Raw genomic sequence first — 27,932 nt, 5'->3', positions numbered from 1 at the left:
ACCAACCAAAAGCTTATCAAAATTAACAGGCCTTGCCCTGCAGCTTGAAAGCCAAACTCAGGTTTTAGTGGTCCACCAAAGGGAGTGAGTTCCAAGAGGAAGGGACACTACCAAGGCCTGGTCAACACACAGAAATGACACTGATTGAATTAAGTGAGTACAATTTCTGTTTGTAGACCAGCCCTGAGAGAGCCCTTCTAACAGCTCTCAAAAACTGAGCTCTAGAAACCAGCAAGAGAACTCGAGACGGTTTTAATTGCAGGGTTGGGAGTATAAAGCATGAGAACCGGCTGAAAAAGATGTTTGTTCCCCATGGAATCAAGACAAGCTCTTTCAGTTCAATGGAAGTAATTTGTATCAATAGATGTTAAACTGTGTTACGTTGTGACAGACGCTACTGTGCTGGTAGCCAACACTATCCAAAATTGTATCTAAAAGATCTTTTAAAGGAGGACTTTATTTTATGCCAAAAGTTTCTCTTCCCTTTTTGGCAAAAAGGGAAATTCCCCCTCTTCTCACCCTCATCAGAAACTAATTGATTATCCTCAAATGTTAAAACAAAGTTTCACTCCTTGGCTCAGAATGCTTCATTTCAATTTTTAGCCAGATCAGCATTTCCTTGTCTTCCACCTCCAACATTAGCCTCATTTGTAATGGCATAGGTCAAGTGATCCTTAAAGTGAGGTGGAAAGAGTATAGCAAAAAAAAAAAAAAGAGTATAGTCTCAGCTTTGTGAATCAAAAGGTGGCTCCTGCTCTTTCGCTGGTAGTGCCAGCAGTCATCTCCACTGATACATGTTGAGTGGCTTATGTAACTAAATGCCTAAGAGATGCCTCCTTGCCATAAGCACTGCCTAAATTATTTAACTGAATGAGACCTTGCCCTGAAGTGCCTCTGCATGCAAATATTTATATATGTGCAAAAACTTACAGAGGCAAGCACAGGCGAAGGGTGTAGACAAAGTGCTCAAATGGTATGTAACTAGGTATAAATCTAGAGAGAAGAGAATCATTCGATACATAAAAACAGTATCTCTGTCAAAGGTAACTAGAGCTGTTTTCTGTTCCTCCCCACACCCAGGCATTTCTCATCTTGGTCCTCCTGTTACCTTTTCAGTGCAGAAATCTGTATTGCATTGATGATGCTTGCTGACTTACCTTTAACTTCACAGGAGGACACTGGAGCTCCAAGCACAAGGAGAAATAGCTGGGTTAGATGGGTTTAAGTGTCATGAGTTCTGCCTTTTATCATGCTGGACATCAGAACAGCAACGTCTCCTCCTGCTTGATACAATTTTTACTTTAAAAAAAGAAATCTAAACTGAAGTGTTTTTTGGAGCATACGCACAAGATAGGAGCTGAAATTCCAGTCTACAGTGCACTGTCAAAACGAATTTCCTCGTGTTGCACACAATCTAAAGAGAGATGACTTATGAAACATCCACAAGGAATTGGTTAGTTAAAAAAAAAAAAGAGAATAAACTTCATTTTTTTATTCTGCAAAGCAATATGCACATCTTACAAACACAAAATTAATATAGGAGAGAAATGTCATTACCAAATCAGCTCTTAACCATCATGCAACTATACAAGTGAATTTTTTTTTTTTTAAATACCATCTTAACCCTACATCACCTGCAGAGGAAGGCTGTAAACCAAGGCTCAGATTTTCTATGTAATGCCAAAGAAAAATGCAACAGAAATGGCAGCTTTCTAACAACAAGAAAACACTTACAAATAGAATCAAAAACTGATTCAAGTCATAGTAGAAAAGAAAAGAAAACAAAAAGGAAAGATCAATATGATCCGAACGACCACTTTAATATTAAGTTTTTACCCTTCTGTTTGGCTGCATTTAATTTTTGTACATTGTGCCTAGGTACAATCCAACATTCCTAAGTATGCCGAAGTCTCAACCTCCTGGGTGACCTCACCTATGTGCTGCAATACCTAGGTACAAAGGGGTAAGTTAAGAATGAAAAATATGTCCTTAATGCTAATCTTCTTGCATTTGTGGGCGGCAATCTGAGCTTTAATGTTTATTTCAGTGCAGTTGTTTGTGGGTTTTGACTAAGTATTTTTTAAGCTGGCCCCTCTAATTACCAAAAAAACATCATATAAAAACTTGTTCCCCTACACATCCAATTGTGTTTTACTTTCTAGGTAGTTCTGTTTGGGGCTTCTGGGATTTGACATTAGTTTGTTGAAATAAATCATGGATTTTTTTACTTGTTTTTTAAAGTATCTTTACATGATCATGTACATCTTCTGTGGGCATTTTTTGGTACTTACTAGCACCAACCTCCTTTCCCAGTCAATTTCAAACCCCCGAGTCAATTTCAAAGATAAGTACTAAACAAAAGGCTGTGAATGGATAAATTAGGAGCAGTATAAAGATATTCACTTTGAGCTTTGTACATGTTTTTATTCAGTACATTTACTGCTTGGTTTGGTGGAGTTTTACTAGTGAACCGTAGCTGAAACTGAAGTCTAGAAGCCTTAGTTGATGTCTAGATTTCAAACTAAATGGCTCTCTCTAAAGCTTAATCTTAAGGTATGTAGAGAAAATACATTTTAGTGAAATGACCAGTACACTACGTAAAGCAATCAAAATTATACAAGGAACCATTTTCTGAAGAAAAGTCTGATTGTTTTCTGCTTGGAATGTTCTGAAGAAACATATGAATCTTCAATACATTAAAATCCTAAATCAATTTTATATAATATATACAATGGTCTGCAGAACACAATAATGTGCATTCAACAGTGTCTAGACATAGAGGATTTTATGCCAACATATCAACAACTACAATCTTTGATTTGGGTTTACTTTTTCACGTATCACATGGCAGTGCAAAACGTACAAATTTATAATTCTGCTATCTGACAGGAAAGCTGAAAGACGACATGAAGGGTCATTAAGGCAACCAGTGAGATTTTAAAAGCAGTGGTGGAAGTGTCTACAGGAAACTCCTATCTTACGAGAATTAAAAAGGTAACTGGAGAATGGATCGGAAGGAGATGGAATAAGCCAGAAATGGGAAAAAACCCACAGAACAAAAGCACTCCAAGAAATCGAGTCTGCTCTGATTTAAGAATGGACACAAAGACCAATATGAATTTCACAGGTATGGTTTCCCTCAACTTATTTACAACAGGACTAGCCCATTATTTGTTATCTTCCCCTCAGTAGACAATAGTAGATAAAAATTGGACAAAGCTAATCAAAACATGTCATTTTCAGCTGCCCTTTAGAGATGTATGGAAGGTCCCAATATGAAGCACTTACAATGGCGTTTAAGTTACTGTATCTTCCTTTTCCCTTTGTTATTTGCACTTGACCAGGCTACATGGAGCCCCAACTGACTATTAATAGAATGCATCTTTTTTTTTAAATCCACTTTCTAGACAGGTTATAAAAAAGCCACTTTATAGCAAGGAAGTTCCTGGTTTGTGGATGGAAGGCGAAGCAAGTGGAAAACTTTCCATACAACCCTCAATGCTCTGCCATTCGAGCAGGCCACATGAAAAGTGAAACTCAGAACTTTGCAATAGAAAGGGTTTTAAAATGAGACTGTGTGACTTTTTTATTAAATTCTGGATAAAAGCACAAGTTTGTCCTAGCTACAGCAGTATTAAAATGTGAATATGTATTTCTCTTTTTTTAAAAATCTAGAAATGTTGATATCTTTTCTTGCAAGCAAGGAGCAAATGGAAAAAAAGTATTAAGCCACATATACACATTAAATGTATGTAGTAGATCAGTGGGTTTGGAAATGCAATATTATATTAAAGATGCATACTGTTTCAAACACACTGTATATATCATGGGGCAAAAACAAAGGAATTGTTTTGTTTTGTTGAGACATTTGCAAAGGCATCTTAACCTGCCCAGATGCAGCTAGACAAAAATATCTTGCTCTGACTACGTGATCCTTATCACTAAACATATCTACACAAACATTCGACTATGTCCACAGGTAAAGGATTAAAGATTCTCGCCGCACTACTATGCAGAACAAGTGCATCATCTGACCTGTCCTGAATATATTTTTATAAATATGTACAAATCAATTACAGGCACTTGAAATGTCTTTGGTTGGAATAAACCAACATTGCAAGATAATGTATTCACAAAGTCTTAAGACCCAGTCTGGGTTCAGCAGGCAATGATTATGGTTCTCAGCCATTTTCAGTAAAAGGAGAAGATGGATTATGCTTCTGACAAAGCAACCTAAAACCAAAACAAAACATAGAGCTTGAGTATAATTGAAATCAGCTTTATTTGCACATTACTTATCTCTATGCAGCTAGCATGTCTGTCACTGCCATTCTGAAATCCAAGTTGGAAAGACCAAAATAAATCTGAAGATATTTTGTAACTGGCATTTCTCAATCTAATATTTCAAGATATTCAGCTCTTGGTAGGAAGTTTCCCTAATAATGAAGGAGAGTACATTGTAGCTTCTTATTACATATTTTAAAAAATTCATATTTAATCCATTAAGCTGTGTGTGTGTGTGCGTGCGTGTGAGTAAAAATTAGGCTAACTGCCCTTAAATCAACATCAGCATTAATTTTCTTTAATGCTGGTTACAACCATTCGAAATAGCTGTGATAAGCAGTAATTAATAAATGTTCTATCTTCTTGTGATAACAGAATTTAAGACTATTCCAAGCGTTCTATAAGCCAAAGTGCAAATAATACACTGTGTTGTAAACAGAGTTTACTTGAAGTTACATGTTTGAGGTATTAAAAAAGTCAAATCACTGCTACATTTACTGAACTACAACCAATACCCTCCACTTACAGAATAAGAATGCTTAACTGAAGCATCTGCCAGCACTGTATAAATACTTGCTAAGCCTCTGATCACCCAGAGGGAGTAGAGGACTCTTTTTAAACAGGAAGCAAAACAGAACCACAAAACAGTTCAGTGATTTGGTCAAAGTCTAATGGTTTCCAGTGGCTGAGACAGGAAGAGACTTCAGTAGTCATGATACTCAATCTTCTGCTTTAGCCAGACTGTACTCCCATACTCTTAACTCAAGGTATTTAATTTCTGAATAGAACCTTCTACTTCGTCTCTCCACTACCTCCAGGCCTGGATATAAAGGCAGAGAACAAGGCACCTTTTACAGTACCATTATTTACTATCCTCCAATGAGATACTAGCATCTCTTTGGATGTTTGGTCAGGAGAGAAGCAAATCATCATGGTATACCAATTAAATAATGTAAACTTTGTATTAAGAGGATGTTTTCTATTCTCCCTGACCTCTTTCCTGCATCACCTCCCCCGCTTGTCAATGCTATGTGTATTTCCTCAGTTAAAACTTACTTTTTCGGGGCAGAATTCTGTATTGCTTTGCCTCAGTTTGCTTGGTCTACCTTTAATAACTGCATAGCAGAACATTGTAATCACCATCACAAAAAGGAAATAACTGGTATGCATGAGATGCAAGTTTATTAGTGAGCGATCATCCTGCACAGAGAAATAAAACAGGTTACTGATTCTGTACAAAAAGAAGGCATTTCATATTCAAGCAACGTTCAGCAGATTAGCAAAGAAACCACTTTCCTAGTCTGGCTTCTTCTCAATATGAAGGATATCCTCTACACTGCTAATGCAGAACTTCTAAAAGTTGAAGCTAGTAAGGGGGCTCCAAGTTTTGGCATTTAGGATAATTTACAAATTTTCTTAACATTAAAATATTTAATGTGCACTAGTGATTGCATTTTAACAGTATTAATTAAAACTATCCCTGCACTTTATATACAAAACAGTAGCACCTTTAATCAAAGGATTTCAAATGACAAACCTTAGTTAATGAAGCTGTGAGGCACATGAGGTAGATGGGGATCACCCCACCCACTACTAAAATCCAGCCCCCTCCGACATAGCTCTGACAACTATTTAAGAAATACAAGGTGGGTGACGTTATCTTTCATTGGATCAACTTCTGTAGGTGAAAGACAAGCTTTTGAGCCACACAGAGCTCTTCTTCAGGTCTGGGAAAGATACTTATCAGCTAAATTCAAGGTGAAACAGACTGTTTAGCATAAGTAGTTAACACATATTCTAAGGCAGTGGTTCTCAACCAGGGGTAGGTGTATCCCTGGGGGTACAAAGAGATCTTCCAGGGATACATCAACTCATCTAGATATTTGCCTAGTTTTATAAGAGGCTACAAAAAAAAGTACTAGCCAAGTCAGTACAAACTAAAATTTCATACAGACAATGACTTGTTTATACTGCTCTTTATACTATGCACTGAAAAGTAAATACAATATTTATATTGCAATTGATTTATTTTATAATTATATGGTAAAAATGAGAAATTAAGCATTTTTTCAGTAACAGTGTGCTCTGACACGTTTGTATTTTATGTCTGATTTTGTAAGCAAGTAGATTTTAAGTGAGGTGAAACGGTGGGGTGTGCAAGACAAATCAGACTCCTGAAAGGGGTACAGTAGTCTGGAACGGTTGAGAACCACTGTTCTAAGGAACCATTCAAAGTGAAGTGGCCCATTAACACTTCTGCAGTCACAGGACAAAAAGGGGTTAGTGGGCTACAGATTGTTGTGATAAGCCACAAATCTAGTCTCTTTATTAAGACCATGATTTTTAGTGTCTAGCAAAGATGAATTTAAACTTCCAAGCTTAAATATTGAAGGAGTTGTACAGGTTTCCAAGACCTGAAGAGCAGCTCTGTGTAGCTGAAAACGTATCTTTTTCACCAACAGAAGTTGGTCCAACAAAAATAGTACTCACCCACCTTGTCGCTCTGATATCTTGGGAGCGACATAGCTACAACAACACAGGGAAAATCTATTTAAGAAAGCCGTGCTATGCAATTATTTTAGGTCAGGCAGAGAAGAATATCTTATTCAGTTAAATCGAAAGGAGGCATTTAGTGAATGGAAAACAGAAAGATCACTGGCGCTTACATCTGGAATTACGACAGTTAATTTTGGATTTAAAGCATGATAGACTTTTCCAATGGCTCCTTTGTAACACCAGAAAGGGTTATAATCTTGTGCATATTTTGTATTTGAGTCCCTGGCTGTCGTGAAGATCTTGTACCAGAGCGTAGCATTGCTGTATGTCTCAGGAACACAATGTGGTGGCTGGCTGAGGATAAAAAACAAACAAGCAAGCAGATTAATTGCCATTTTCAGTATCCTGTATGGCTGACTCTCAGAACACAGTAGGGGTCATTCTCTCTTTGAACAGCATAAACTAATGTTTTATTCTGGAACATCCATAGTGTAATGGCAAAATATAACACTAAAGCAAAAGAACGTCTAAAACTGATAGCAACATTCAACTTTCATTGCAATCTGTTCCAACAAGTCAACCCACCATCATTTAACAAGAGAGAAGTAGTTTAAAAAAATCTTTGGATATTTTTAATACAGCTTTCAGGTGAACCCACCGCAAGCTCTAGAAAAGAAGGGGGATAAAGAACAATTACTTGGTGTGCCTTACCAGGGAAATAACTAAGCCTTAGGTGTGTAGAGAAGACAAGGGGAAAGCCTGTTACTCCCAGGAACCAACTCTTGCGGCACATTCCCTACCCAGCATTCAGCCTGCTTTGGATTTTACTCTTTGAGGGTGTGCATTTTTCAACTAAAGAATTCGATACAAAGCACAGGTGCAGTGCAGGCAGCAGCAATGTATGCTTGCCCACGCTGAGCTGGTAATGCAACCTCTATGCAAGAGGGGCAGCCACTCTTCAATGCCCATTCAGCCTTATCCTCTTGACACAGTTGTTGGAGAGCGGGAGCAAGTCAATCATGATACTTTTTTGGTGAACACCCTTCTACTGCTGAAGAGACTGAGACCCAGCTTGTTTCAGACAGACCAGTTGACAGAAAGAATCAACTTTTGGTCACCAAAGATCTGGGCTTTGATCGAGCTACCAATTTCGAGATAATAAATAATACCACCACTTAGCTTTTACACAGTGCTTAAAGGATCTATATGCCATACCAATCCCCTGAACCATCTGTTTCTCCATGGTATATCCTTTAGCAATAGTCATTATTCCATTTAAAGATATTACAGTTTAAAGAAAGTTTTCAGATTGTCGTCATCTTACAACCGCCAATGGTTGCTTTTGCTGAAGACAACCAGCATCATTTCTGAGAAGCTTTGAAGTAGACATGTCTCAGGCTAAGCTGGTTCTGAACTGGAGAGAAAAAACTGGCCATTTTCAGAAAGTTAGGGATGCAGAAGTCTGGAAAGCTCTTGAATACTTTTGTTGGCACTTTTAAAATGGAAGTGATTGTATTTTGAAATGAAAGAAAAATTGATATTAAGACATCAATTAAAATGAAACTTTATAGATGAACACATGTAGGAAGAGAGGAGCTGCCCTACCGGATCAGGCCAGTAGTCTATCCAGCCCTCTATCCTCCCTCTGACAGTGACTGGAGCAGACACTTCAGAGAATGGTGTAAGATCCCCGCAGTGGGCATATGTGGAATAATCTGATCCTAAATAGGTCTCATCCTGATCTCTAGTGGTTAGAAGCTGGTTTAAACTTGAAACACAAGGTGTAAATATCCCTTCCAAAATGAGAGTTCTGATTAAATGGTTGTAATTTAGATGTACAGGACCTTGTTTTAATAATTTCCAAACCAATGAGTTCTATAGCTCCTGTCCAAATTCCCTGGATTGTAGCAAGAACTCCATCAGAGGCCTTTTAACTGAACTACAGCGCGTGATAACATGGAAGAGGAAAAGAGAGAGAGATGGAATGAAAACTCTCTTGTGTTAGCAAAGACAGGATTGTCTTTAAAAAACAAACTGGACTTTATACTACTAAAAAAGAGAATATATCACTTCATTTCCAAAGTCAATGTTAGAGCATCATGGTGAGCATAAGAAAAGCATCCAAAGCATTCCAAGAGTAGTCGGTACATCTGAGGGAACTAGCCTGGGAATGAACATTTAGAAAGGCACTTACACCGTGACAGGAAACACATTGCTGGCTGCTGTGACGGTCATACAGGTTGTGAACACCACCTGCTCACAGTGACCATGGAGAACACAGTCATCTGAATTCCAAGCAGCAGGCAGGGTGAACGTAATATTTATCTCCTCATGGGATTCTCTGCCTTTTAGAAAGAAAGAAATTGTTTGTATGCCAACAGCAGTAACAGCAACAAGTACTAGGAAAAGTTATGTAATCAACTGCACTTTTGTGGACATCCAGCTTTGATGCCCTCATTGAGGGAAGCAAAGAAATATGAGGAAAATTACAAAGACTCCCATTTCCCCTACCAGCCAAAACCAGTTATTAACATTGATTACATCTTGGATCTGGTCCCACAATCACTGTGCCTTTAACAAGTTTTTGATTTTAGAAAATTTCTCTATAATTATGCATATTCTGGGACATTCTCTGCAACAATTTATCAATAACATCTCAGAATTTTAGCCCTTTCCCTCCTAAAACCTTAGTTCATCATCTGCTTTTTTTGGAGTTTAATTTTTACTTTACAGAAATCCATGCAATTATACTTGTTGAAAAGTGCCTTAATAGGCACAACCCCGTCAACAGATAAACTACAGACACACAAGACTGAACCACTGGGTTCTCTATATGATACACTTTAAGTCCTCAGGAATAAACCGTGTTTAATATGCAGATTAAATCCAGATGGACTCAAGCAGAAATGGCATTATATAGTTGAGGAAAGAGTAGAGAGATTTGCTATAATCAATACAGATTTTCAGCTGTGACATATGTTTGCTATAGGATATTTTAGGTGAAAGCCACCTTGATTTCATAGCACCATTAGAAAATTAAACATGCTGGATTTTAATTCTAAAAAGTTACTGTAAACCACTTCTACTGAGTCTCCATAACCCACTGTCCTGTCCTACTGGCTAGGCAAGCCAACAGAATAGTCTAGGACACTTCATCATCTTAGCATCCTTGAAAGTTTTACAAATGTTGCTGCTTTTCAGCAGCTTTATCCTGAACAAGTCTGCATTTTAGATTTTAAAATCAAGGAGAGGTTTCCAGGTTACGTACAGCTGGATCATTAATGCAGAAGGATTCACCGCCAGCAAAACAGACTGAGTGATCAGCAGCACTCAAGTGCACAGCAAGATGGGGATTCCTGAATAAGCATGTAGCAGCTTTTTCAGATCAGAACTTTGTTTTGAAAATACTTTCCATCAACCCAGTCACATTCATCTAATCTATTTTAGACTGCAAAGTAGTGTACATGAATGACTGTATATACATCTTCCTTCCACGCCGAATACAGGGAAATGTTACTGTTTGCCAAAAAGAAATCACACAGGCTCATTATTTTAAAGTACTGACAACAATTTTAGCAATGCAGGTAAAGTCTAAGCAAACTGTCTTCCGTGACTAGCTCAATTTTTATATAACTTCCAGACATTTCTAATATTACAAGCATAATTATTACTCACACTTGGAACAATCACATTTTGCATACCTGAGAGCCCAATCTGGTGCCCCAAAATTGTGGAACTTAGATGTGTGATGTTACGGGAATATCCACCAAATGGTTTGAGTGGGTCCAGTGTCAAAGTGATTGTCACAGAGATGTTTACTGGACCAGAGTCCTCAAGAGTCTGTGGCGATTGTGTAGAAGATCTGGCTTGTCCACTAGTCACTGTACTTTCAGGAGTTATGGTATCATTTATGAGATGTTTTAAGGTTTCGTTCTCTGATATACAGAAGTCCAAATAATTAAACCTCAGGAGGAAAGTATTCCAGTCCTTTAAAAAGTGAGACAAAAATCTAGATTAGATGACCAATTAGATTAGCAAAATTATTCTGTACTGCCACTTCTCCAAAGAGCAGTTCAGATTTTTAATATCTAGTTTTAAATCTATATGATTCTATGTCACCAAAACAAAAATCAACCCTGCCCTTCACTGAAGTAAGTGGCAACATTCTCAATGGGAGAAATATCTGGCACTCTTGTTTGTTTTTATAAATCAAATGCTAATTCTGATTCCCACTTCACCCCCATTGACCAACTATTCATTTTCAAAGCTATAAAGCGCATGGTAGAATAATGTTCTCCCCAGAACTGCAAATGAAATGAATATTGCTGGTGTACTTACACTAACTTTGTCTAGTCAGGAGCTCTATTCTCTCCCCCATAGGTAACACCCAGTGAAGTTTAGCTCAGATACTTTTATCTAAATGCACCCAAAGTATGGAAGAGTTTTGCAAATTAATGTGCAGCGAAGATCAGCAGAAGTTCCATGAATCAAGCCATTTGTCAGAATGTAATAAGGGTTGGGGGGAACATTACAAACACAATCTCCTAATGACAGAGCATTAATTTTCCCTACTGTCAAATTAATTATATCAAAATTATTCCTTACAAGATAAATGACCACTTCTAAGTTACAGATAAAAATACAGTAATACAAATGACGACAATCAGTTCCTTGTGCACTAGCATAGGCTGTTTGTTTCTGGAGAAAACATGCACACAATTATTTTTACTTGTTTGTATGCCTATTAAATAAGCATGTCCCATCACAAAAACCAGGAAATATGTTACTGTACAATCTTACACCATACCTCTGTCATTTCCGGTGATTTGATCTCCTTGATTTTAAAGAAATAACCCAGTGTCAGAAAAGCTATTGCCATTGCGCTTACACTGATCATAAAGACCACCAGTGGAGGTCGACTGCTGATGTAAACCTTCAAGTTCTCCAAAGGGTTTATGTTGAACATTATTCTGATTAGATCCACCTGGAAGTGAAGAGCATTAAAACAGAGTGATGCATGGGAAGAAGATTATTATTTTTTCCAAGAGAAAATTTAAGTCAATCAATCACCAGAAAAATGCTGTTGTGGATTAAACAAGTCTAAAAAAATTCCTCAAAAGGTGCCAGATTTTGTTCTCCCAGCCACTACAATTTCCAGCCAGGAATGGAATGAAAAGAAAGATGCCATAGCTGGTAACAGAATCAAACAAGCTTCCTATTATTGACAGCCAATGAGAACCACTGATTCATATAGTTCATCTACTTTATTTCCTTTACTAGTCACCCAGCATATTTGGATTCCATAAGAACAGTACTTGAATTAATAAGATTATACTGGAAATGTTTGTACAATCATATAAAAACAAGGGGGATAGAAACAATTGTGACAACTATAGAGTCTAGCTCCCTAGACTACAATCTTTAGATGAAAGAATCTACCCTGAAAGTCATTGTGGTTTTCGCTCAGGACACTCCAACACTGATATATTTTCGGTCAAGTAACTACAAGAGAAGTGTAGAGAAAAATGAATACCACTGTACATAGTCTTCATTGATCTGATGAAAGCCTTTGATATGGTCAACGGACAGGGCCTTTTTATTGCTCTGAGGAAATTAGGTTGTCCCCCCAAACCACTGAACATCATTCATTCATTATATCATGGCATGAAGGCAACTGTAGTGTAGGAAAACAAAATCAAAAGATTTGGACATCAATAACAGAGTGAAACAGGTGTATCTTAGCCCCCGTGCTCTTTAACATCTACTTTTCATTCCTGCTTTTTCATACATTCAAGGACAACAATGATGGCATGTCTCTTCGAACCAGATGGAGGCAGAATCTTTTGGGCAGATTTTCTGTGTCATGCAAGAGCTTTGGGTTAAGAATCAGTTTCAAGAGGACTGTGATCATGTACCAAGGGGTGAAGGAACCAATGCCTGACATTACTCTGGAGGTTAAATCTCTTAGTGTCATCGACACTTTTGCTACTTAGGCTCTACGATCAACAGGAATCTTGACCTTCAGACTGAACTAACAGAATTGGAAAAGCAGCTAAGAATTTTGGGCTATTACAGAAACGGGCATGGAATAACAGCAAACTATCAACTAAGTGAAGATGCAAATCTATGAGACTTGTGTGCTGTCATCACTGCTGTATGATTCAGAAGCATGGACTACACATGCTGGGCACAACAGGAGACTGAAAAACTTCCACAGGAGATGCTGCATAAGATTCTGGAAATAAAGTGGGAAAACAAAATACCAAACACAGAGGTGTTGGAGCATGCAGGATTGACATACTTAGAAACTATCATCAAGAAGAGGAGGCTGTGATGACTCGGTCATGACAAGAGAATGGGAGGAGACCGTATCCCCAAGAATATTTTGTACAGTGAAATTTGTGACAGCTCTAGAAAGCAGGGTTGCCCTTTATGGCACCACCACGATGTGTGCAAAAATGATATGAAGTTGTTCAACATCAATGGAGAGAGCTGGGAGGAGCACACAGAATTTCGTTCCATTTGGAAGGAACATTTGGCACTGGGTGCAGTGCATCATGAAGTGGCTTTGATCCAAAGGATGGAAGCAAAGCAAGAAAGAAGAAAGCAGTGTGCTGTAATCTTGGATTCCAACTCAGACAACACATGGATCCGTGAAACTTCTAACAAGCTGTGTCGCTCTCGAATTGGGCTTGTCAGCCACAAGCAGATTCATCAGGCACCTGACTAGACCTTTTATGCCTACACCAGGATCCAGTAGATCAACGGTTGCTTATATAATGGAAATGTCATTTCAGTGAAGCCAACAGACAAGATTTGCAAATTTCCAGCTGAGTCATTATACTTCCAAACTTAAGGCAAGAGCCATTTTAAGACCCAGCTAGACCAAGTGTGAAACAGACGATGGCACTTTGCAACTGCACAGATTAATTCTCATCTATAAAGTACTGTTCTACTCTGAAAATGATTTGGTTAGAGAAAAGCCTCATGAAGTTTTGCACTTAGATCTTCATCACTTCTACACCAAATCTGATCAGTTTATCAATAAACCAATTTTTTTTCTAACCATCAGATGTGCAAACTGGCATTTGATAGTCAGGCTGGAACACTTCAGGCTCACCCATCAACTAAAATCCTGTAATCAGAAACTCTTAATTCCACTTACTGAGTGAGCCAGAAGACTTCTCTCCCTGTTGGCTCTCCAGAATGAACAGAAGTATCAACTCACTTAGGTCAGTAAATTAAGCAGATAGAACAGTTATAGGGCAGGTCTACAGTTAAAACTCTGCATCAGCACAGTTGCACTGGTTAAGTGAAGAGGCTTTTATGCCAACAGGAGAGCTTTTCCTGTCGTCTTAGTTAACCCACCTCCCTGAGAGGCAGTAGCTATGCTGATGGGAGAAGCTCTCCTGCCGACAGAGCGCTGTCTGCACGGGGGAGGAGGGGTGTGTGTGTTCGGTCGGTATAACTACATCCCTCAAGGATGTGGATTTTTCACACCCCTGAGCGACGCAGTTATACTGATATAGGTCTGTAGTGTAGTCCTGGCCTAAGTCTACTGCAGGGGTAAGTCAGTTATTGTTTGGTTAAGGTCCAATTTTCTTAGTCAAGGTATAGTCAAAGTCCAGACCCAAGAGAAAATAATAAAACACCCAATAATGGTAAGTAAATAAAAAGATTTTGGGATCCATTCAAAAGCATCTGGCAGTCCAGATTTGGCCCACAGTCCATCTATTAACTACCCCAAGTTGAAGTAGAATTGCCCTTTAATCCTACTGATTCTCTATTTCTTTTGAGTTTTCTCAACTTTCCAATATGCAAGAGAAGGGAACAAAGTTCTATTGGAATTTACTCGTCCCCACCCACAAAGAAAACAGTAGTCAAGTGTTGAAGCGCAGCTTTGAGGCCTCTACTTCAGATACAGCGCAAACAGAGAACACCACAAGCAAGCCTATTTCCTTTATTTGCTTTGCCTGTAATCATGCTAAAATGTCTCAATGCTTAGGGTACAGAAGGAAAGGACTTTTGTCTAGAAACCAGTGCTGCACACCAAAACTTTTTAAAAATTGAAAGAGGCAAAACAAGCATCTCAAGAGCATGGCACTCTTGGTTAACACTCAGCAATCAAGGACTAAAACAAGATCCATCTCTTGAGAATTTTCATTAAGTCAGGGATTCTGTTCCCGGCAGGTATATGTGCCTTATTGTTTCCTTAGAATCACATGGCATATATGATCCATACGCTATACAATAACTGCAGCTTTCCATTTAGGTATTCCTAATATTTTACTGACACACTCTTTTCATCATCAATCTCTTCCAGGAAGAAAAAACGCTTTGCTCCAACGGAGACAGAAAAGTTCAGTGAGGACTGTTGCATTCCTAAGGCCAAAACAAAGCATAGACTTTAATATACATTCTCTCTTGCTTCCTTGATGCATCTTTTTAAAACAGGGTTCATTTCAGAGTGCAGGATCATATCCTGTGTGCACGATTAACTGATTTCTATCCACTCGCCAAAGACTAAGAGAACCAGGCCCATTGCATCAGCAATGATCACTATGTTAGAGACCAACAAGCATCTAATGGTAAAAATCCTTAGTGTGTGGGATGGGAGGGAAGGGCATAGGAAAGGGCTAGAGAGAAGGAAGTGGGAGAAAAGGGAAAGAGGCAGAAAGAAGAAAGTATATCCTAGCAGAGCCCCCACATCCCGTCACACAAAGACAAGCCATGTTGCTGCTAGAAAAGCTAATAAAGGTGCCAGGAACAGGCAGGAGCAACAGGGAAGGGGTGAATTGCCTCTGATAAGAAAATCCATCAGGTATGACCTTTACTCTTCTACAGTTCTGTCTCCTACCTTGTCACTGGCAGGACATGATCCCATTTCAGCAAATTTCTGAAATGAACCATAATTAAAAATCACAAGTGTCAGTCTAGAAACATTGGAGACATGTTGAGATGGAAACAGACCAAAAGACAAACCAAGAGCAGAGCGTTCTGTTCAAACCTTGCCTTTTGAAGTTCCTTTTAAAGAAATAAACCAACAGAGGCAAGGTGTATTACAGCATTTAATCAAAGCTGAATGTCACCAACAGCACATACAGTATAGTGTGGCTTGCTGTAAATTTAAGGGACTGTCAGCAATTTCATTAGAATTCTGGTTTCCCCAAGGGTTTAACCCAGGCACCAAAATGGATGAGCTGAAAAATCACTAGTACAAAATCGGCCCAAATATTTTTGTATGTTATAGGAGAGCACCAGCTTTTCTGAGCACTTGTTGCCAACATCCTCCTATAACTCAACAGCCTTGGAAGCACCAGGAACTGCTACAGGATGCTATTTCCAAAGGGTAACTGACCCTTGGAATATTTGCAACAAAACACCGGAAATTGAACAAGCTTTTGGGAAGATTATCATCCTCCCAATGTACTCCCCCCCCCCATCCCTTCTTGTCCCAGTCCAAACAAACTATCTCCTTTTCACACACTTTTTTCAAACCCTTCACTCTCTGCTGCATGCATGCCATTGCCTGAGAGAAATGGAGCCCATTTAGCTCTGCACTATTATTGTGAGCATCACAAACACCTCACGACTTATTCTGCAGTATTTTCAGGGGCGAGACAGGAGCTGCACTGCTAAAAATTGTGATGTTACAGAGGCCGCCTTGTTACAAGCCACAGAACAAAACAATTCCCGTTTGCTGCAAGCTGTCATGCACCATCTGCAGTTGGTGGAGCACCACTTCTGGTCCCGGGAAACAAGTAGTGACTGGTTGGATTGCATCATTATGAAGGTGTGGAATGATAAGCAGTGGCTGAAGAACTTTCGAATGCAAAAGGCCACTTTCTTTGAACTTTGTGGAGAGCTCTCCCCAGCCCTGACAGTGGAGAAGAGAGTGGCCATCGCTTTGTGGAAGCTAGCAACGCCAGAATGCTACCAGTCAGTTGGGAATCAATTTGGAGTCGGTAAACCCACTGTGGGAGCAGCTGTGATTCAAGTGTGCCAGGCCATTAATAGACTTCTGCTAAGAGAGGTAGTGATTTTGGGAAATGTGGCGGACATAGTGGAAGGATTTTCCGCAATGGGGTTCCCAAACCGGGGGGAGAGGGAGGCGATAGATGGCATGCACATCTCTATCTTAGCACCAGACCACCTTCCTACAGAGTACATAAATCAAAAGGAATACTTCTCAATGGTGTTGCAGGCCCTTGGGGATCACAGGGGACGCTTCATCGACATCAATGTGGGGTGGTCTGGAAAGGTGTATGACACGCGCATCTTTAGGAACTCAGGTCTGTTCAAAAAGATGCAGGTGGGCACTTTCTTCCCTGACCATAAAATAAATATTGGCGATGTTAAAGTGGCAATAGTGATCTTGGGTGATCCTGCCTACCCCTTGCTCCCCTGGCTAATGAAGCCCTACACCTGGCACCTGGACAGCGAGAAGGATCATTGTAATAATAGGCTCAGCAGGTGCCGAATGGTGGTGGAATATGCATTTGGACATTTAAAGGCACGCTGGTGAAGTCTGCTTATTAGTTTAGACCTCAGTGAAAAAAAATCCCAATAGTTATCTCTGCCTGCTGTGTGCTCCATAATTTCTGTGAGACAAAGGGGGAGAAGTTCCCATTGGGTTGGGTTGTGGAGGCAGATAAGCTGGCCACAAATTTTGAGCAGCCAGATGCCACTGCAACGCTGAGAGCCAATCGCAGAGTGCTGCACCTTAGGAAAGCATTGAAAAACCAGTTTTGCAACAAGACGCAACAGTAATGTGCGCTGCTTATCTGTGCTGTGCTTTCACTTCACATCCTCTACCCATCTCCCACCGAGCCAGTTCCCCCCCACCCACCGTTCTTCCCCCTCTTTCCTCCTCCCTTTATTCCCTTCTTATCAATAAATAGTAATGAATTGTGAAGCAGTATGTCCCCCCCCACGTTCCCTCCTCCCCTCCAATCCTTCAACCCCCCCCTTTTACTCCATTTTTATCAATAAATAAAGACTAATGAATTGTGAAGCGGTACTTTCTTTATTGGTGATCCTTCACAGAAGGGGAACATGGAAGAAAATGGAATGTTCTGCATGAATAGTGTGGGGCCAGGGTTACAGAGCCCATTTTGGCTGTGCACACACGAAAGAATCACACATCCCCATTCCCCACTCTCTCTGCTCGCCTCAACCAGCAAGGAGTGCAGCACATACTGCACCCTGCTCAACCTCCTCCTAGACCGCTTTGGGGTGGGAGCTAGGAAAGAGTGCATTAGCTTGAAGTTTTGCAGGGGCTGCAGAGGGAGTCTGTCTTGCCACTGAGCTTCCTGAAGCTCAACAAGACACCTCAATATGTCTGACTGATCACGCATGATACGCAGCATCTCTTCTTGTGTTGAACGCTCATACTCCTGTGCTGCCTTCCTGTTGTCCATGTTCAGTTTGTCAGATAATGAAATCCTCCACACTCTTAGCTCTGTGTCAGCAGCTGTGGAGGCATTCATTAGCTCATTAAACATGTCATCCTGCATTTTTTTCCCCCGCCTTCTTATCTGCGACAGGCGCTGTGCAGGAGTATGAGATGGTGGTCTGCTGTAGGCCACATTGCTCACTGTGAGGGAAGCAAAGCACAAAGTACCCATTGCTTTTCATCCCTGGGATGAGTTAACAATGTTACAATGTAAAAACAAGTACCCTGAACATGCCCAAGGGAAGGTTACAACCGCATACCATTGTCTGACTATTGCATGGGTTCAAGTGCCGTTCCAGCCATGGTAAATAAGGGCAAGTGCATCTATGTTAGGGAAATCCCCAGGGCCCATGCTGCACAAGTCCACAGTGCAGCAGACTGTGAATGTGCAGAGCGGTCACAGCAGAGCATTATGGGATACCTCCTGAAGGCCAATGACATTGATTTACATGGCGCTCTGCCTACACCGACGCTCGTTTGACCCACAGAATTCGACCTCAGTGCTGTGCCACTTGCGGAGGTGGTTTTATTATTCAGTCGAATGTTACCGCGATTTAGGCCGGCGGGACTGACATGCCAGCAGAGACGCATACTTTATGTGGTCGACATAAGCCGCATTACGTCAACTTACATGGTCAGTGAAGACCAGGCCGCAGTGTCTACAAAGCACTTTGTGAGCCTCACAGGAACAGTGCTAGAGATGTGCAAAGTGACAGCATCAGATCTCCTTTTTTAAACTAATAAAGGTTAAAGAGAGGCTCCAGTGGCAGGGGGATGCACAGTTCTTGACTTCTCTCCATTGTGCCTAAATTTTGCAGGATTAATTATATCTATACACACGAGATGCATACTGTTTTGTAATTTACATACTATTTCAAGCACAACTGGATAAGTAGGGCCCTACCAAATTCACAGCCATGAAAAACATGTCGTGGACCATGAAATCAGGTCTTCCCCATGAAATCTGGCTAGTGTAGTGGCGGGGTAAGGCTGGGGGCACCTATTTTGCTCCAGGGCTCCCCTGTTAGTCCTAGTCGGGCTGGGGAGGGATTGGATTTAGTCTTCCCCTGCAGGGGCTGCTCCCAGGACCAAGTCAGACACACCCCCAGCTGCAGGAAGCTGCACAGCTGCTGGCTGGGAGCACAGCTCTGAAAACATTGCCATCCTTCTGTGCTGCTGGTGGCAATACCGCGACCCTCCCTACAACAGCCTTGGGACAACCCCACTCCCCTTTTGAGTCTGGATCCCCCCAGTTTCAACACTGAAATTTCAGATTTAAACATCTGAAACCATGAAATTTACAATTTTTAAAATCCTATGACCGTGACATTGACCAAAATGGACTGTGAATTTGGTAGGACCCCAAGGATAAGTAAAAATTTTCCTCCAGAGCTTTGGCCCTGATTCCAAATCACTTTGCTTTTGTCAATATTGACATACATTCAAGACAAAAATACAACATTAAAATAGAGTTAAATTACTAATGTGCACACTCAACCTTAAGGGCAAAAAATGTTACAGAGATGTAGTTCACCCAAAACCAGGCACTATAAACACAAGAAATTTAGAGTAAAGGTGATAATTTTAAAAAATCTAAACATGTTAAGGCATGGAAATGCACAGTTAAAGCTAAGATCTCTGAATCCCAAGCAAATACGGTGTTAGTGACTAGCCTGGAAGGTTTGCAAAAGACAATTAAACAGTCACTTTCTCCCTGTTTTTGCCAACACCGGTACAGGATAGAATATAGCAATCTCCAATGAGCATAATTCTCAATCTGTCGATTAATATATGAAAATGGATAAGGAAGTGTACTTTGAGACTAGGTCAATGTGCAAGAGCAGCTTACAAATAAGGACAAATCTGTTCCAGAGAACAAAAAGCCAATGAAGTGAGTCATAACAGAAATAATAAATGTGTATTTCTTGGCCTTAATAGCCAAGGAACTGAATTAATAAACAAAATTCTGCATGTTACACTGAAACAGGTACCAAAAATAGAATTATATATACCAAGAGGAAAAACAAAATATAAATGTTAAACACAGATGCAGGTCAAGGTGGTCCATAATTTTTCAAATGATGTGCCTCAACATTTATAAACTTTTCTTGGAAAGTTTGAAACTGAAGTCCATTTCTTTACAAACATCATTTCCCCCTCCTGTTGTGCATACTAAACAGTAAAAGCCTAGATTGGAAATATTTTTTTTAAAAAGAGAAAAAGAACTCAGAAGAGAGATAAGAATCACAGAATCATAGAAATGGAAGGGACCTGGAGAGGTCATTTAGTCCATCCCCCCCATGCTGAGGCAGAACAAAGTTTACCTAGACCACCTCTGACAGGTGTTTGTCCAACTTGTTCTTAGAAACCTCCAATGATGGGATTCCACAACCTCCTTCAGTAACCTATTCCAGTACTTAACTATCCTTATAGTTAGAAAATTTCTCCTAATATCGAACCTAAATCTCCCTTGCTGCAGATTAAGCCTATTACTTCTTGTCCTAACTTCTGCAAACATGGAGAAAAACAGACCACCATCCTATTTATAACAGTCCTTAACATATTTTCAGACTTACCAGGTTCCCGCTGCCCTGTCTTTTTTTCCTCGAAACTTGAGAAACCATTGCTCAAAGGTCAGGTTTTCTAAACCTTTTATTGTTTTTGTTGCTCTGCTCTGGACTCTCCCCAATTTATCCATATCTTTAAGGCATGGTGCCCAGAACGGGACACAATACTCCAGCTGAGGTTTTACCAGTGCCATGTATAACAAGTACCTCTCATGTCTTACATACCACACTCTTATTACTACAACTCAGAATTGCCTTTTTCAGAACTGCATCACATTGTTGGCTCACATTCCATTTCTGATCCACTATAACTAAGGATAAGATTATGTCATGGAGGTCACAGATTTCATGACTTTCAGAGAGACCGCTGTGATATTTTCCGCTTCAGGCACAGGGTAGCGGGCTGCAGCTCTCAGCCACCCCTGCTACAAGCCACTGCAACGACAGGTGTTGGCTCTCATCCCCTCCCCCCACGCCACTCTGGTTTTAATCCTCCCCCGGTCACGCTCATTTTGTCACAATTATTGTTTGTAAAAGTCAGGGACAGGTCACAGGCTTCCGTGAATTTTTTGTTTATTGCCCGTGACCTGTCCCTGACTTTCACTAAAAATAACCATGACAAAATCTTAACCTTAACTATAACACCCAGATCCTTTCCAGCAGTGCTACGACCTTGTCAGTTATTCCCCATGCTGTATTTGATTTTTCCTTCCCAAGTGTAGTACTTTGCACTTGTTTTTATTAAGTGTCACATTGTGGATTTCACACTAGTTCTTCAATTTGTCAAGGTTATTTTGAATTCTAATCCTATCCTCCAAAGTATTATAAACCTCTCCCAGCTTGGTGTCATCCACAAATTTTATAAGCACACTCTCCACGCCTTTCTACAAGACATTAATGAAAATATTGAATAGTACCAGACCCAGGACCGACCCCTTGTGTGACCCCACTAGAAAAGTCACCCACTTTGACAGTAAACCAAACTCTCAATATAGTCTTTCAACTAGTTTTGCATCCATGTTATAGTAATTTCATCTAGACCACACTTGCCTAGTTTGCTTATGAGTATGTCATGTGGGTGGAGAAGTGAGTTCTGGCCTACCCAACTTGACAATCTCTCTTTAAGGTTTCATATCTTTTCTACCACTGATAATCCCACTATATTTAAAAGCATTTTATCTCTCTCTCTCTCTTTTTTTTTTTTTAGCATCAATGAAGATTTCAAAGATGTCCCATTACTAACAGTATAATGGCAGTTAGGAAAGAGATCACATTAGAGTGAACCACTTGGAATTAAAATGTCTGCTATCCACAAAAAAAAAAAAGCGAAGAAAGTGCAATCACAGTTCAGTTGGTTTAACAAACCATCCATAAATAATACGGACACAAAAGAGTAGTGTTGATCTCAAAAGTGAATCATCTTGTTCAAGAACAGGAAATATTTGCAGGTACAAAAATATTTCAAATATTTAAGTTCATGTCTCTTTTCTTCAAGGGAAGGCTCAACATGCCAATGCTTAAAATACTAAAATATCCCACAGGATCAACAATTTACACTGCCTGTTGCAATTGCTAAGAATACTAGTGGCTTCTAAAATGCTATTCTAGAGACTGATTAATATCAAGACAATAATTCATTTTAATAGTTCTGAACCGAAAGGCACTGGAATGCTGAACAAAAAACCCCCCAAAGTTGCAACAGGTACCAAGGCCCCAGTCAAACAGAGTCTCCAAGCTGACACAAAAAGCAAAATTCATAAAACACAAACTAGAAGAAAACATAATAGTCCCCAAACTCACCCAGAAGTCTGATCTTTTACCTGTACCAAAAATATTTTGTTTTTTTATTACTGAATTAGTATTTCTACATATGAAATGGATTTATTGCAGCAATGAAAGCAGGTTATAATTCTTCCTGTGGGAATTTCAGAACTTTCTCTTGGTACTCTGAGAAAGTGTGAAATAGAAAAAAAGTTTTCTCCTATTAATTTGTGTAATTTTATTTTCTCTTTCCACCACTGATTTTAATGGGAGAAAACTAAGAATTTAAGAGTTCGCAGACGTTTTTATTCATCCTGTTGAAATCACACCAAGTCCCAGCTGGCTGAAACCGAATGGCTTAAAAAGTTATATCAGTAACAGATGGCAAGCATAGCTGCCTGGTACAGGTGTGCTGAGATCTTCACTTCAAGGCTCTGAAATTGACTGTAAATCTTCCAGTGCACAGCCTTTTCTAATGTTCAAGTGACCCTTGCACTCCCTTTTGTGTCCTTGATTATTTAAAAAAAAAGGAGGCTAAGAAAAATACTAAATGACATCCGTCTGTTTCACAAAGTAAAGAACAAGAACAGGAATCAAGACTTGTTGAGCAAGACAGATGGGTTTAAAAACCTAATTACAACACTGGCTAAGATCTTCACATCACTACAGCCAAATAAAGGGACATTTTTGTCTTATTTGCAGCTTAAAGTGCATCTCTGCATTCAGAAAAGATGTTTCCATTATCTCCAGCTGCACAGTTAATCTCAGCCCTTTCTAGCTCTTCCAATGTTTCCTTATTCTCATGAATCATTGAATGTCTATTTAATTTTAATGGAAACTGGTAGTACTTCTGCTGAGCATGCATTTCCAAAATGTGATCCCACAGTCCGTAACTCAGGGCTAGATTTCATACCGGCTCATGTCAAGGCACACGTGGTAGCTGATCAGCACGTTTTTGCTAAAAATGACTATGGCCCCAATCCTAATATCAAACCCACCAATGCAAACCTCAATGGAGGTCTATGTAGAAGTGGGGGGGGAGGGGGGGCCCATGCTAGCAGATCCAATTGTAGAAACTGAGCCTATATTCATTAAAAATAGGGTATTCAGCAAAAAAACCAAACTTCAAACTTGAAAAGAAACAGGAAAGTAGGTGTATGATCACTTATGTGCCGAATGCCCCCCTTACCTCTGCTATTTTTAGGCATTCAGCATAAAACCCCATTTAGGATTTGTTTAAAATACAAAAACCACCCTTGCAGGCTATGTCTGTTCTAGGTCAAATCTGTGGTCAAAGCTGCTGAGCCGCATCTATTTAGAAAGCATTTTTCTATTTCTTTTTGATTAGGACAATCCAAAAAAATCCAGACTAGAAGGTTGATTACATCAAGGGAAAACTACCCAGAAAGCAACAGAAACACCTTTTCAAAAATGGTTAAAGAAAAGTCAAATCTTGGTCAAATTGGAGGTGTAGGCATTACTACCTCACACTTCTCAAAGGTTAGTGTTCAAGGAAAAAGCTTTTAAGCAGATGAGGTGATTTCAACTTAATAGCAAACTATTCAGTGGTGGGAGGATTCTGATACACTTACCCATCATTTTGATTACTGATAATATATTTGCCAAGATCATGAAGGCAAAAAGCATAGATGTCATTTCTAATGACAGAAAAATTGCCTTGATTTACAGAGATTACAGCTGTAAGGAAGATTCTATACCATCCAGAATTAGTGCCACAATATCACCCCCTGAAATGAAGATTCTTTCCATAAATGATCCAGATAATGGATTTATCAAGAAAGTGGATTATTTATTAACATAAGAGTGCCGGGGTTTGGCAAGAAGAGAAAAAGTGCTTCACCCAAAGAAAACAAAGGAGGAATTATTGATAGTATGCCACTAAACCAGACATCCATATGCTCAGCAATTCCAGATACATCATATCCCTCCCCAAACTACTGATGCAATCTGACATCTTGTGCTTGACTTAGCACAAAACAAGTTTGTATGAGGAACAAAACCCTAAAAATTCTGACTCTCAGTTTTATGTATTAGTCAGGCTGGTCCCCTTAAACAGAACTTGCAGTACATGCTTGCTTCTGCAAGGAGAGTTGGGATAAGGAGCAGCAGAACTGTGCCATCAAGAAATCCCATGAAGTGCTATTTTACCCTACAGATCCCTAAAATTCCACTTTATTTGCCCAGACATGTAAATGTTTAAGAAAAAATGTCTTGACTCTTTTTAACAAAAAAAATTGTAAGCTGTTCATATTGAAAAGGGGCCCAAAGCGACAAGAACACTCAGTGAATCACTAAAAATGGAGCTGCATTATCATAGTACAATATCCATTCAGCGGCAGTGGTATTTTTCAGTATCCTGTCTGTTGCTGGATGCATCTGGCTTAGCCAGATAACACTGAAGTCTGATAGTTATTGTCTTCAGATGTATGTACAGCTTCTGCTTTTTTTTTTTTTTTAACTGAAGAAACAATTTCCATTTTACATATCACTAAATTTGATAACACACATTTAAAATGGAAAATAAGAATCACTTTTCCCCAGCAATGGGACCAATTCTCCAAGCCTCCTCACTGAAAGCCAGTAAAGCATGGAAAGCAGCAGTGCCACCCTTTCTGAATGCCTCAATCCTGACCTAAAGGGACAATATCTAGAGTCAGAGATTATTGTCTCCAAACCCAATTCAATCCTTAATCGGTATACCGTGTCCGCCAACAAAAGGTACCAATTGTTATGTGGACACCTGCACAGTGGAAACTGGATTGAAGCCATTAGTTCATTTCACATAGGCCAATGAAAAGCCCTGAGATGGTAATGATATTAACTAACTATAGCAACCTGGGCCAAATTCAACCTAGACATAAAAGACTCTGTGTCCATTTTATAATGCACAGAATTTAACTTGTTTATTTTTAAAAAATAAACATTAAAGTTTGATCATGAAAGGCAGTGCTAAATAATTGTACACATTCAATTGTGACCCTTAAGCAAACTAACTTTTCAAAAGTTTGACAGGACCTGAAAAGCAGCCCTAGTTGGATTCATATCTGGATTTAGGACTTACCTACACAAGGAAATTTACCAGCACAATTATATAGCTAGAGTTATACCAGTATAATTCCAGTGATATAATTATACCAGTAAATTTCCTCCTGTAGGCCAGCCCTTAGAAACAAATTAAAACAGGGGAGGAGAAGAAAGAGCTGTTTTGTAATCTAGTCCTTCCCTCTACATTCAGGAATGTTTCCCAGGGTATCCATATCTATGATTATGAGACATGGCTCAAATTCAATTCTATGTATCTAGCAGCCGTTTTAGATACATTATTTTTTTTAACAAAATTCTGGCATAAAGCAACATCTGCACTTGAGTCAAATGCAAAACTGTATAAATAACGTACCTGTAGTAAACAAATTAAACCAATTAGAAAAAGCAGAGGCTGAACCAGTGTTTTTGTTGCCATCCCGATTGCAGGGTTTTGGGGTAACTAATCAAAAACAAATTTGCTGTTGCAGTTCCTAAAACACAAAACCTAAACTATGAAAATCCAGCTAAGATCAACCTAACCTTTATCTATGTGAACTAAAGGCAACCTCAAAACACCAGGCAAGACGCGTCACGATCATTAGTCTCATTTGCGTAGGTTAAGCGGCACAAGTACATTTACATACAGACTCTCAGCCATAAAGTTAGCGGTAGAAGAGTTAGTTCGCAGTAAGTGCCTTTGGCCTGTGCCTGAGACCAGTGGAGGGCGGTTATTGCCGACGGTTTGTCCGTGGTGCATCCTGCTCCAGACCTGCCCCGGGCCAGCTGGAGGCGGGCGTGACACAACCCCTGGCGGTGGTCGAGCAGAGGGACCCCACTTTTCCCTGGGGCTCTGCCCATGGGCTCGCCACCCCCCGGCGGCTGACAAGAAGGGAGGGAGGGTGTCGGGTGGGTCCAGTCCCGCCACACAACGAAGCTGTGGGCGAGTCCAGCCCCCCACCCCTCCCCCGGCTGTGACCCCCCCAGCGCCCCCGTGTTTCTCTCTCGCCGCCTCCTTTCCCCGCGGGGGGGGGGGGGGGGAAGTCCAATTCCGACGGACACTTTAGGAAGAGGAGGCCCGGCCGGCGGCTCGAACAGCCCAGCTCCGCGCAGGGCCCGTGCGAGCGGCCCCACAGCGGCAGTGACCGTCCGCCCCGCCCGCCCCCGCCCAGCTCCCCGCAGCCGAGCGAACGGCACGCGTGGGGTGTGCACGGCGCTGCCGGCTCCACACCGCCGGGCTCTGCCCGACAGCCGGTGTGTGTGGGGTTGGGGGAGGGGCAGCCCAGCGCCCAGGCTCACAACCCGCCCCGCGCCCAGCTGCCTCAGGGCCTCGGGCACCGCTCACCGCAAAGGCCCGCCCCCGCCTCGGGGCGCCTTACCGGCAGCGCAGGGTGAAGAAGCCGCCGGGCCGGGCCGGGCGAGTCGGGGCCCGGAGGCGGCGGCCGGGCTCACAGGCGGCGGCGGGGCGGCCGGGCGGGCCGGCTCTGCACCATTCTCCGGCCCTGCGAGAGAGGGGGGGGAGGGGCTGTGGGCTGGGCAGGCGGCTGCTCTGACGCCCTCCCGTCCTCTCCGCCTGCTTCCGGGGACGCAGCCGTCACGTCACCCCTCACCTCGGCCGGCCGCGGACGGCGGCGTGGGGGGGACAAGATTCCCTAGCCGCGGGCGGCAACGCGGAGCCCAGCCTCCCCGCCCCTCGCCGGAGGCCGGCCTCCCTGCGCGAGGCGAGGCTTGGAGAGCGAGGGCAGCCCCAGCAGTGGGAGGGGAGAGGCGGGGGGGGGAGGGGATTCAGCCAGGATGGCCCCAAGGCGTGGCTGATGGGGAGGGGCTGAGCCAGGGTGGCCCCTCAGGCTCCCCCAGTGGCTAGTGGCTCAGCTGGAGTTGCCCTCCCCAGCCCCTAGAGAGGCAGGAAAGCCAGCCCTCTGCTCAGAGCTCAGCCCCAGGCTGCCTCAGGGAGGGGCAAGGAGAGGCTGGGTCCAAGCTGGCCCCTGAAAGCCTTTGGCACCCCTGGGTTCTGCCTCACCCAGGAGCAGGGGGACAGACTCCCTCCGCCTGGGCTGGCCCACGCCAGCTGGATAGGCAGGAACCAGGCCCTCCCCCGGACCCGTCCTGTCTTGGGCTGGGACCTGCACCCCTTGGGCCTGGCCCCAGAGCCCTTGCTAAGAATTCCCACCTGCGCCCTGCCCCTTGCCACGAGGGGTACGGGCCCCGGCTGTACAGGGGAGGACACGTTACGAGGCGGAGGAGCTTAGGGTGACGTCGCTGTGTCCCAACTTCAACAACAGATGCCATTGGTAAGAAGCTTTCTTGTCCGTCTGGCAAGAAGCACC

At 41.4% G+C, this 27,932-nt stretch overlaps 2 protein-coding genes across 3 annotated transcripts in view; both read right to left on the bottom strand.

The window, feature by feature from the left end:
- Positions 1–27,932, bottom strand: part of TPST1 (tyrosylprotein sulfotransferase 1) — a 227,699-nt gene that overhangs the window by 56,616 nt on the left and 143,151 nt on the right. The window lies entirely within an intron of this gene.
- TMEM248 (transmembrane protein 248) lies at positions 1,478–27,297 on the bottom strand. Of its 2 annotated transcripts, none has more exons than XM_067537958.1 (7): positions 26,985–27,295; positions 11,588–11,764; positions 10,482–10,767; positions 8,975–9,125; positions 6,951–7,134; positions 5,341–5,484; positions 1,478–4,233 (listed from the first exon to the last, which is right to left on the bottom strand). In XM_067537958.1, the coding sequence occupies exons 2-7, from the start codon at positions 11,744–11,746 to the stop codon at positions 4,213–4,215; spliced, it is 945 nt and encodes a 314-aa protein (XP_067394059.1). In that variant the 5' UTR covers positions 11,747–11,764; positions 26,985–27,295; the 3' UTR covers positions 1,478–4,212. The 2 variants fall into 2 exon arrangements, with proteins under 2 accessions (XP_067394059.1, XP_067394058.1); XM_067537957.1 differs by lacking the exon at positions 1,478–4,233 and adding an exon at positions 4,263–4,436 and having other exon boundaries at positions 26,985–27,297.

This window comes from Emydura macquarii, unplaced genomic scaffold, assembly GCF_026122565.2.
Source record: "Emydura macquarii macquarii isolate MOO-44397 ecotype Brisbane River unplaced genomic scaffold, CSIRO-AGI_Emac_v2 contig_450, whole genome shotgun sequence".
In the NCBI taxonomy this organism is placed as follows: Eukaryota; Metazoa; Chordata; order Testudines; family Chelidae; genus Emydura; species Emydura macquarii.
The sequence above is the reverse complement of the archived record's forward strand: the minus strand, read 5'-3'. Positions and strand labels throughout refer to the sequence as shown.

Bases quoted from the DNA above. Each gene is read 5' to 3' on its own strand.
- TMEM248 (XM_067537957.1), bottom strand. From the start codon at position 11,746: ATGTTCAACATAAACCCTTTGGAGAACTTGAAGGTTTACATCAGCAGT. The intron at 10,768-11,587 runs GTATGGTGTAAG...CACTTTTTAAAG, and splicing joins AATCACCGGAAATGACAGAG to GACTGGAATACTTTCCTCCT. The intron at 4,437-5,340 runs GTAAGTTTTAAC...CTTCATTATTAG, and splicing joins CAGAATTCTGCCCCGAAAAA to GGAAACTTCCTACCAAGAGC.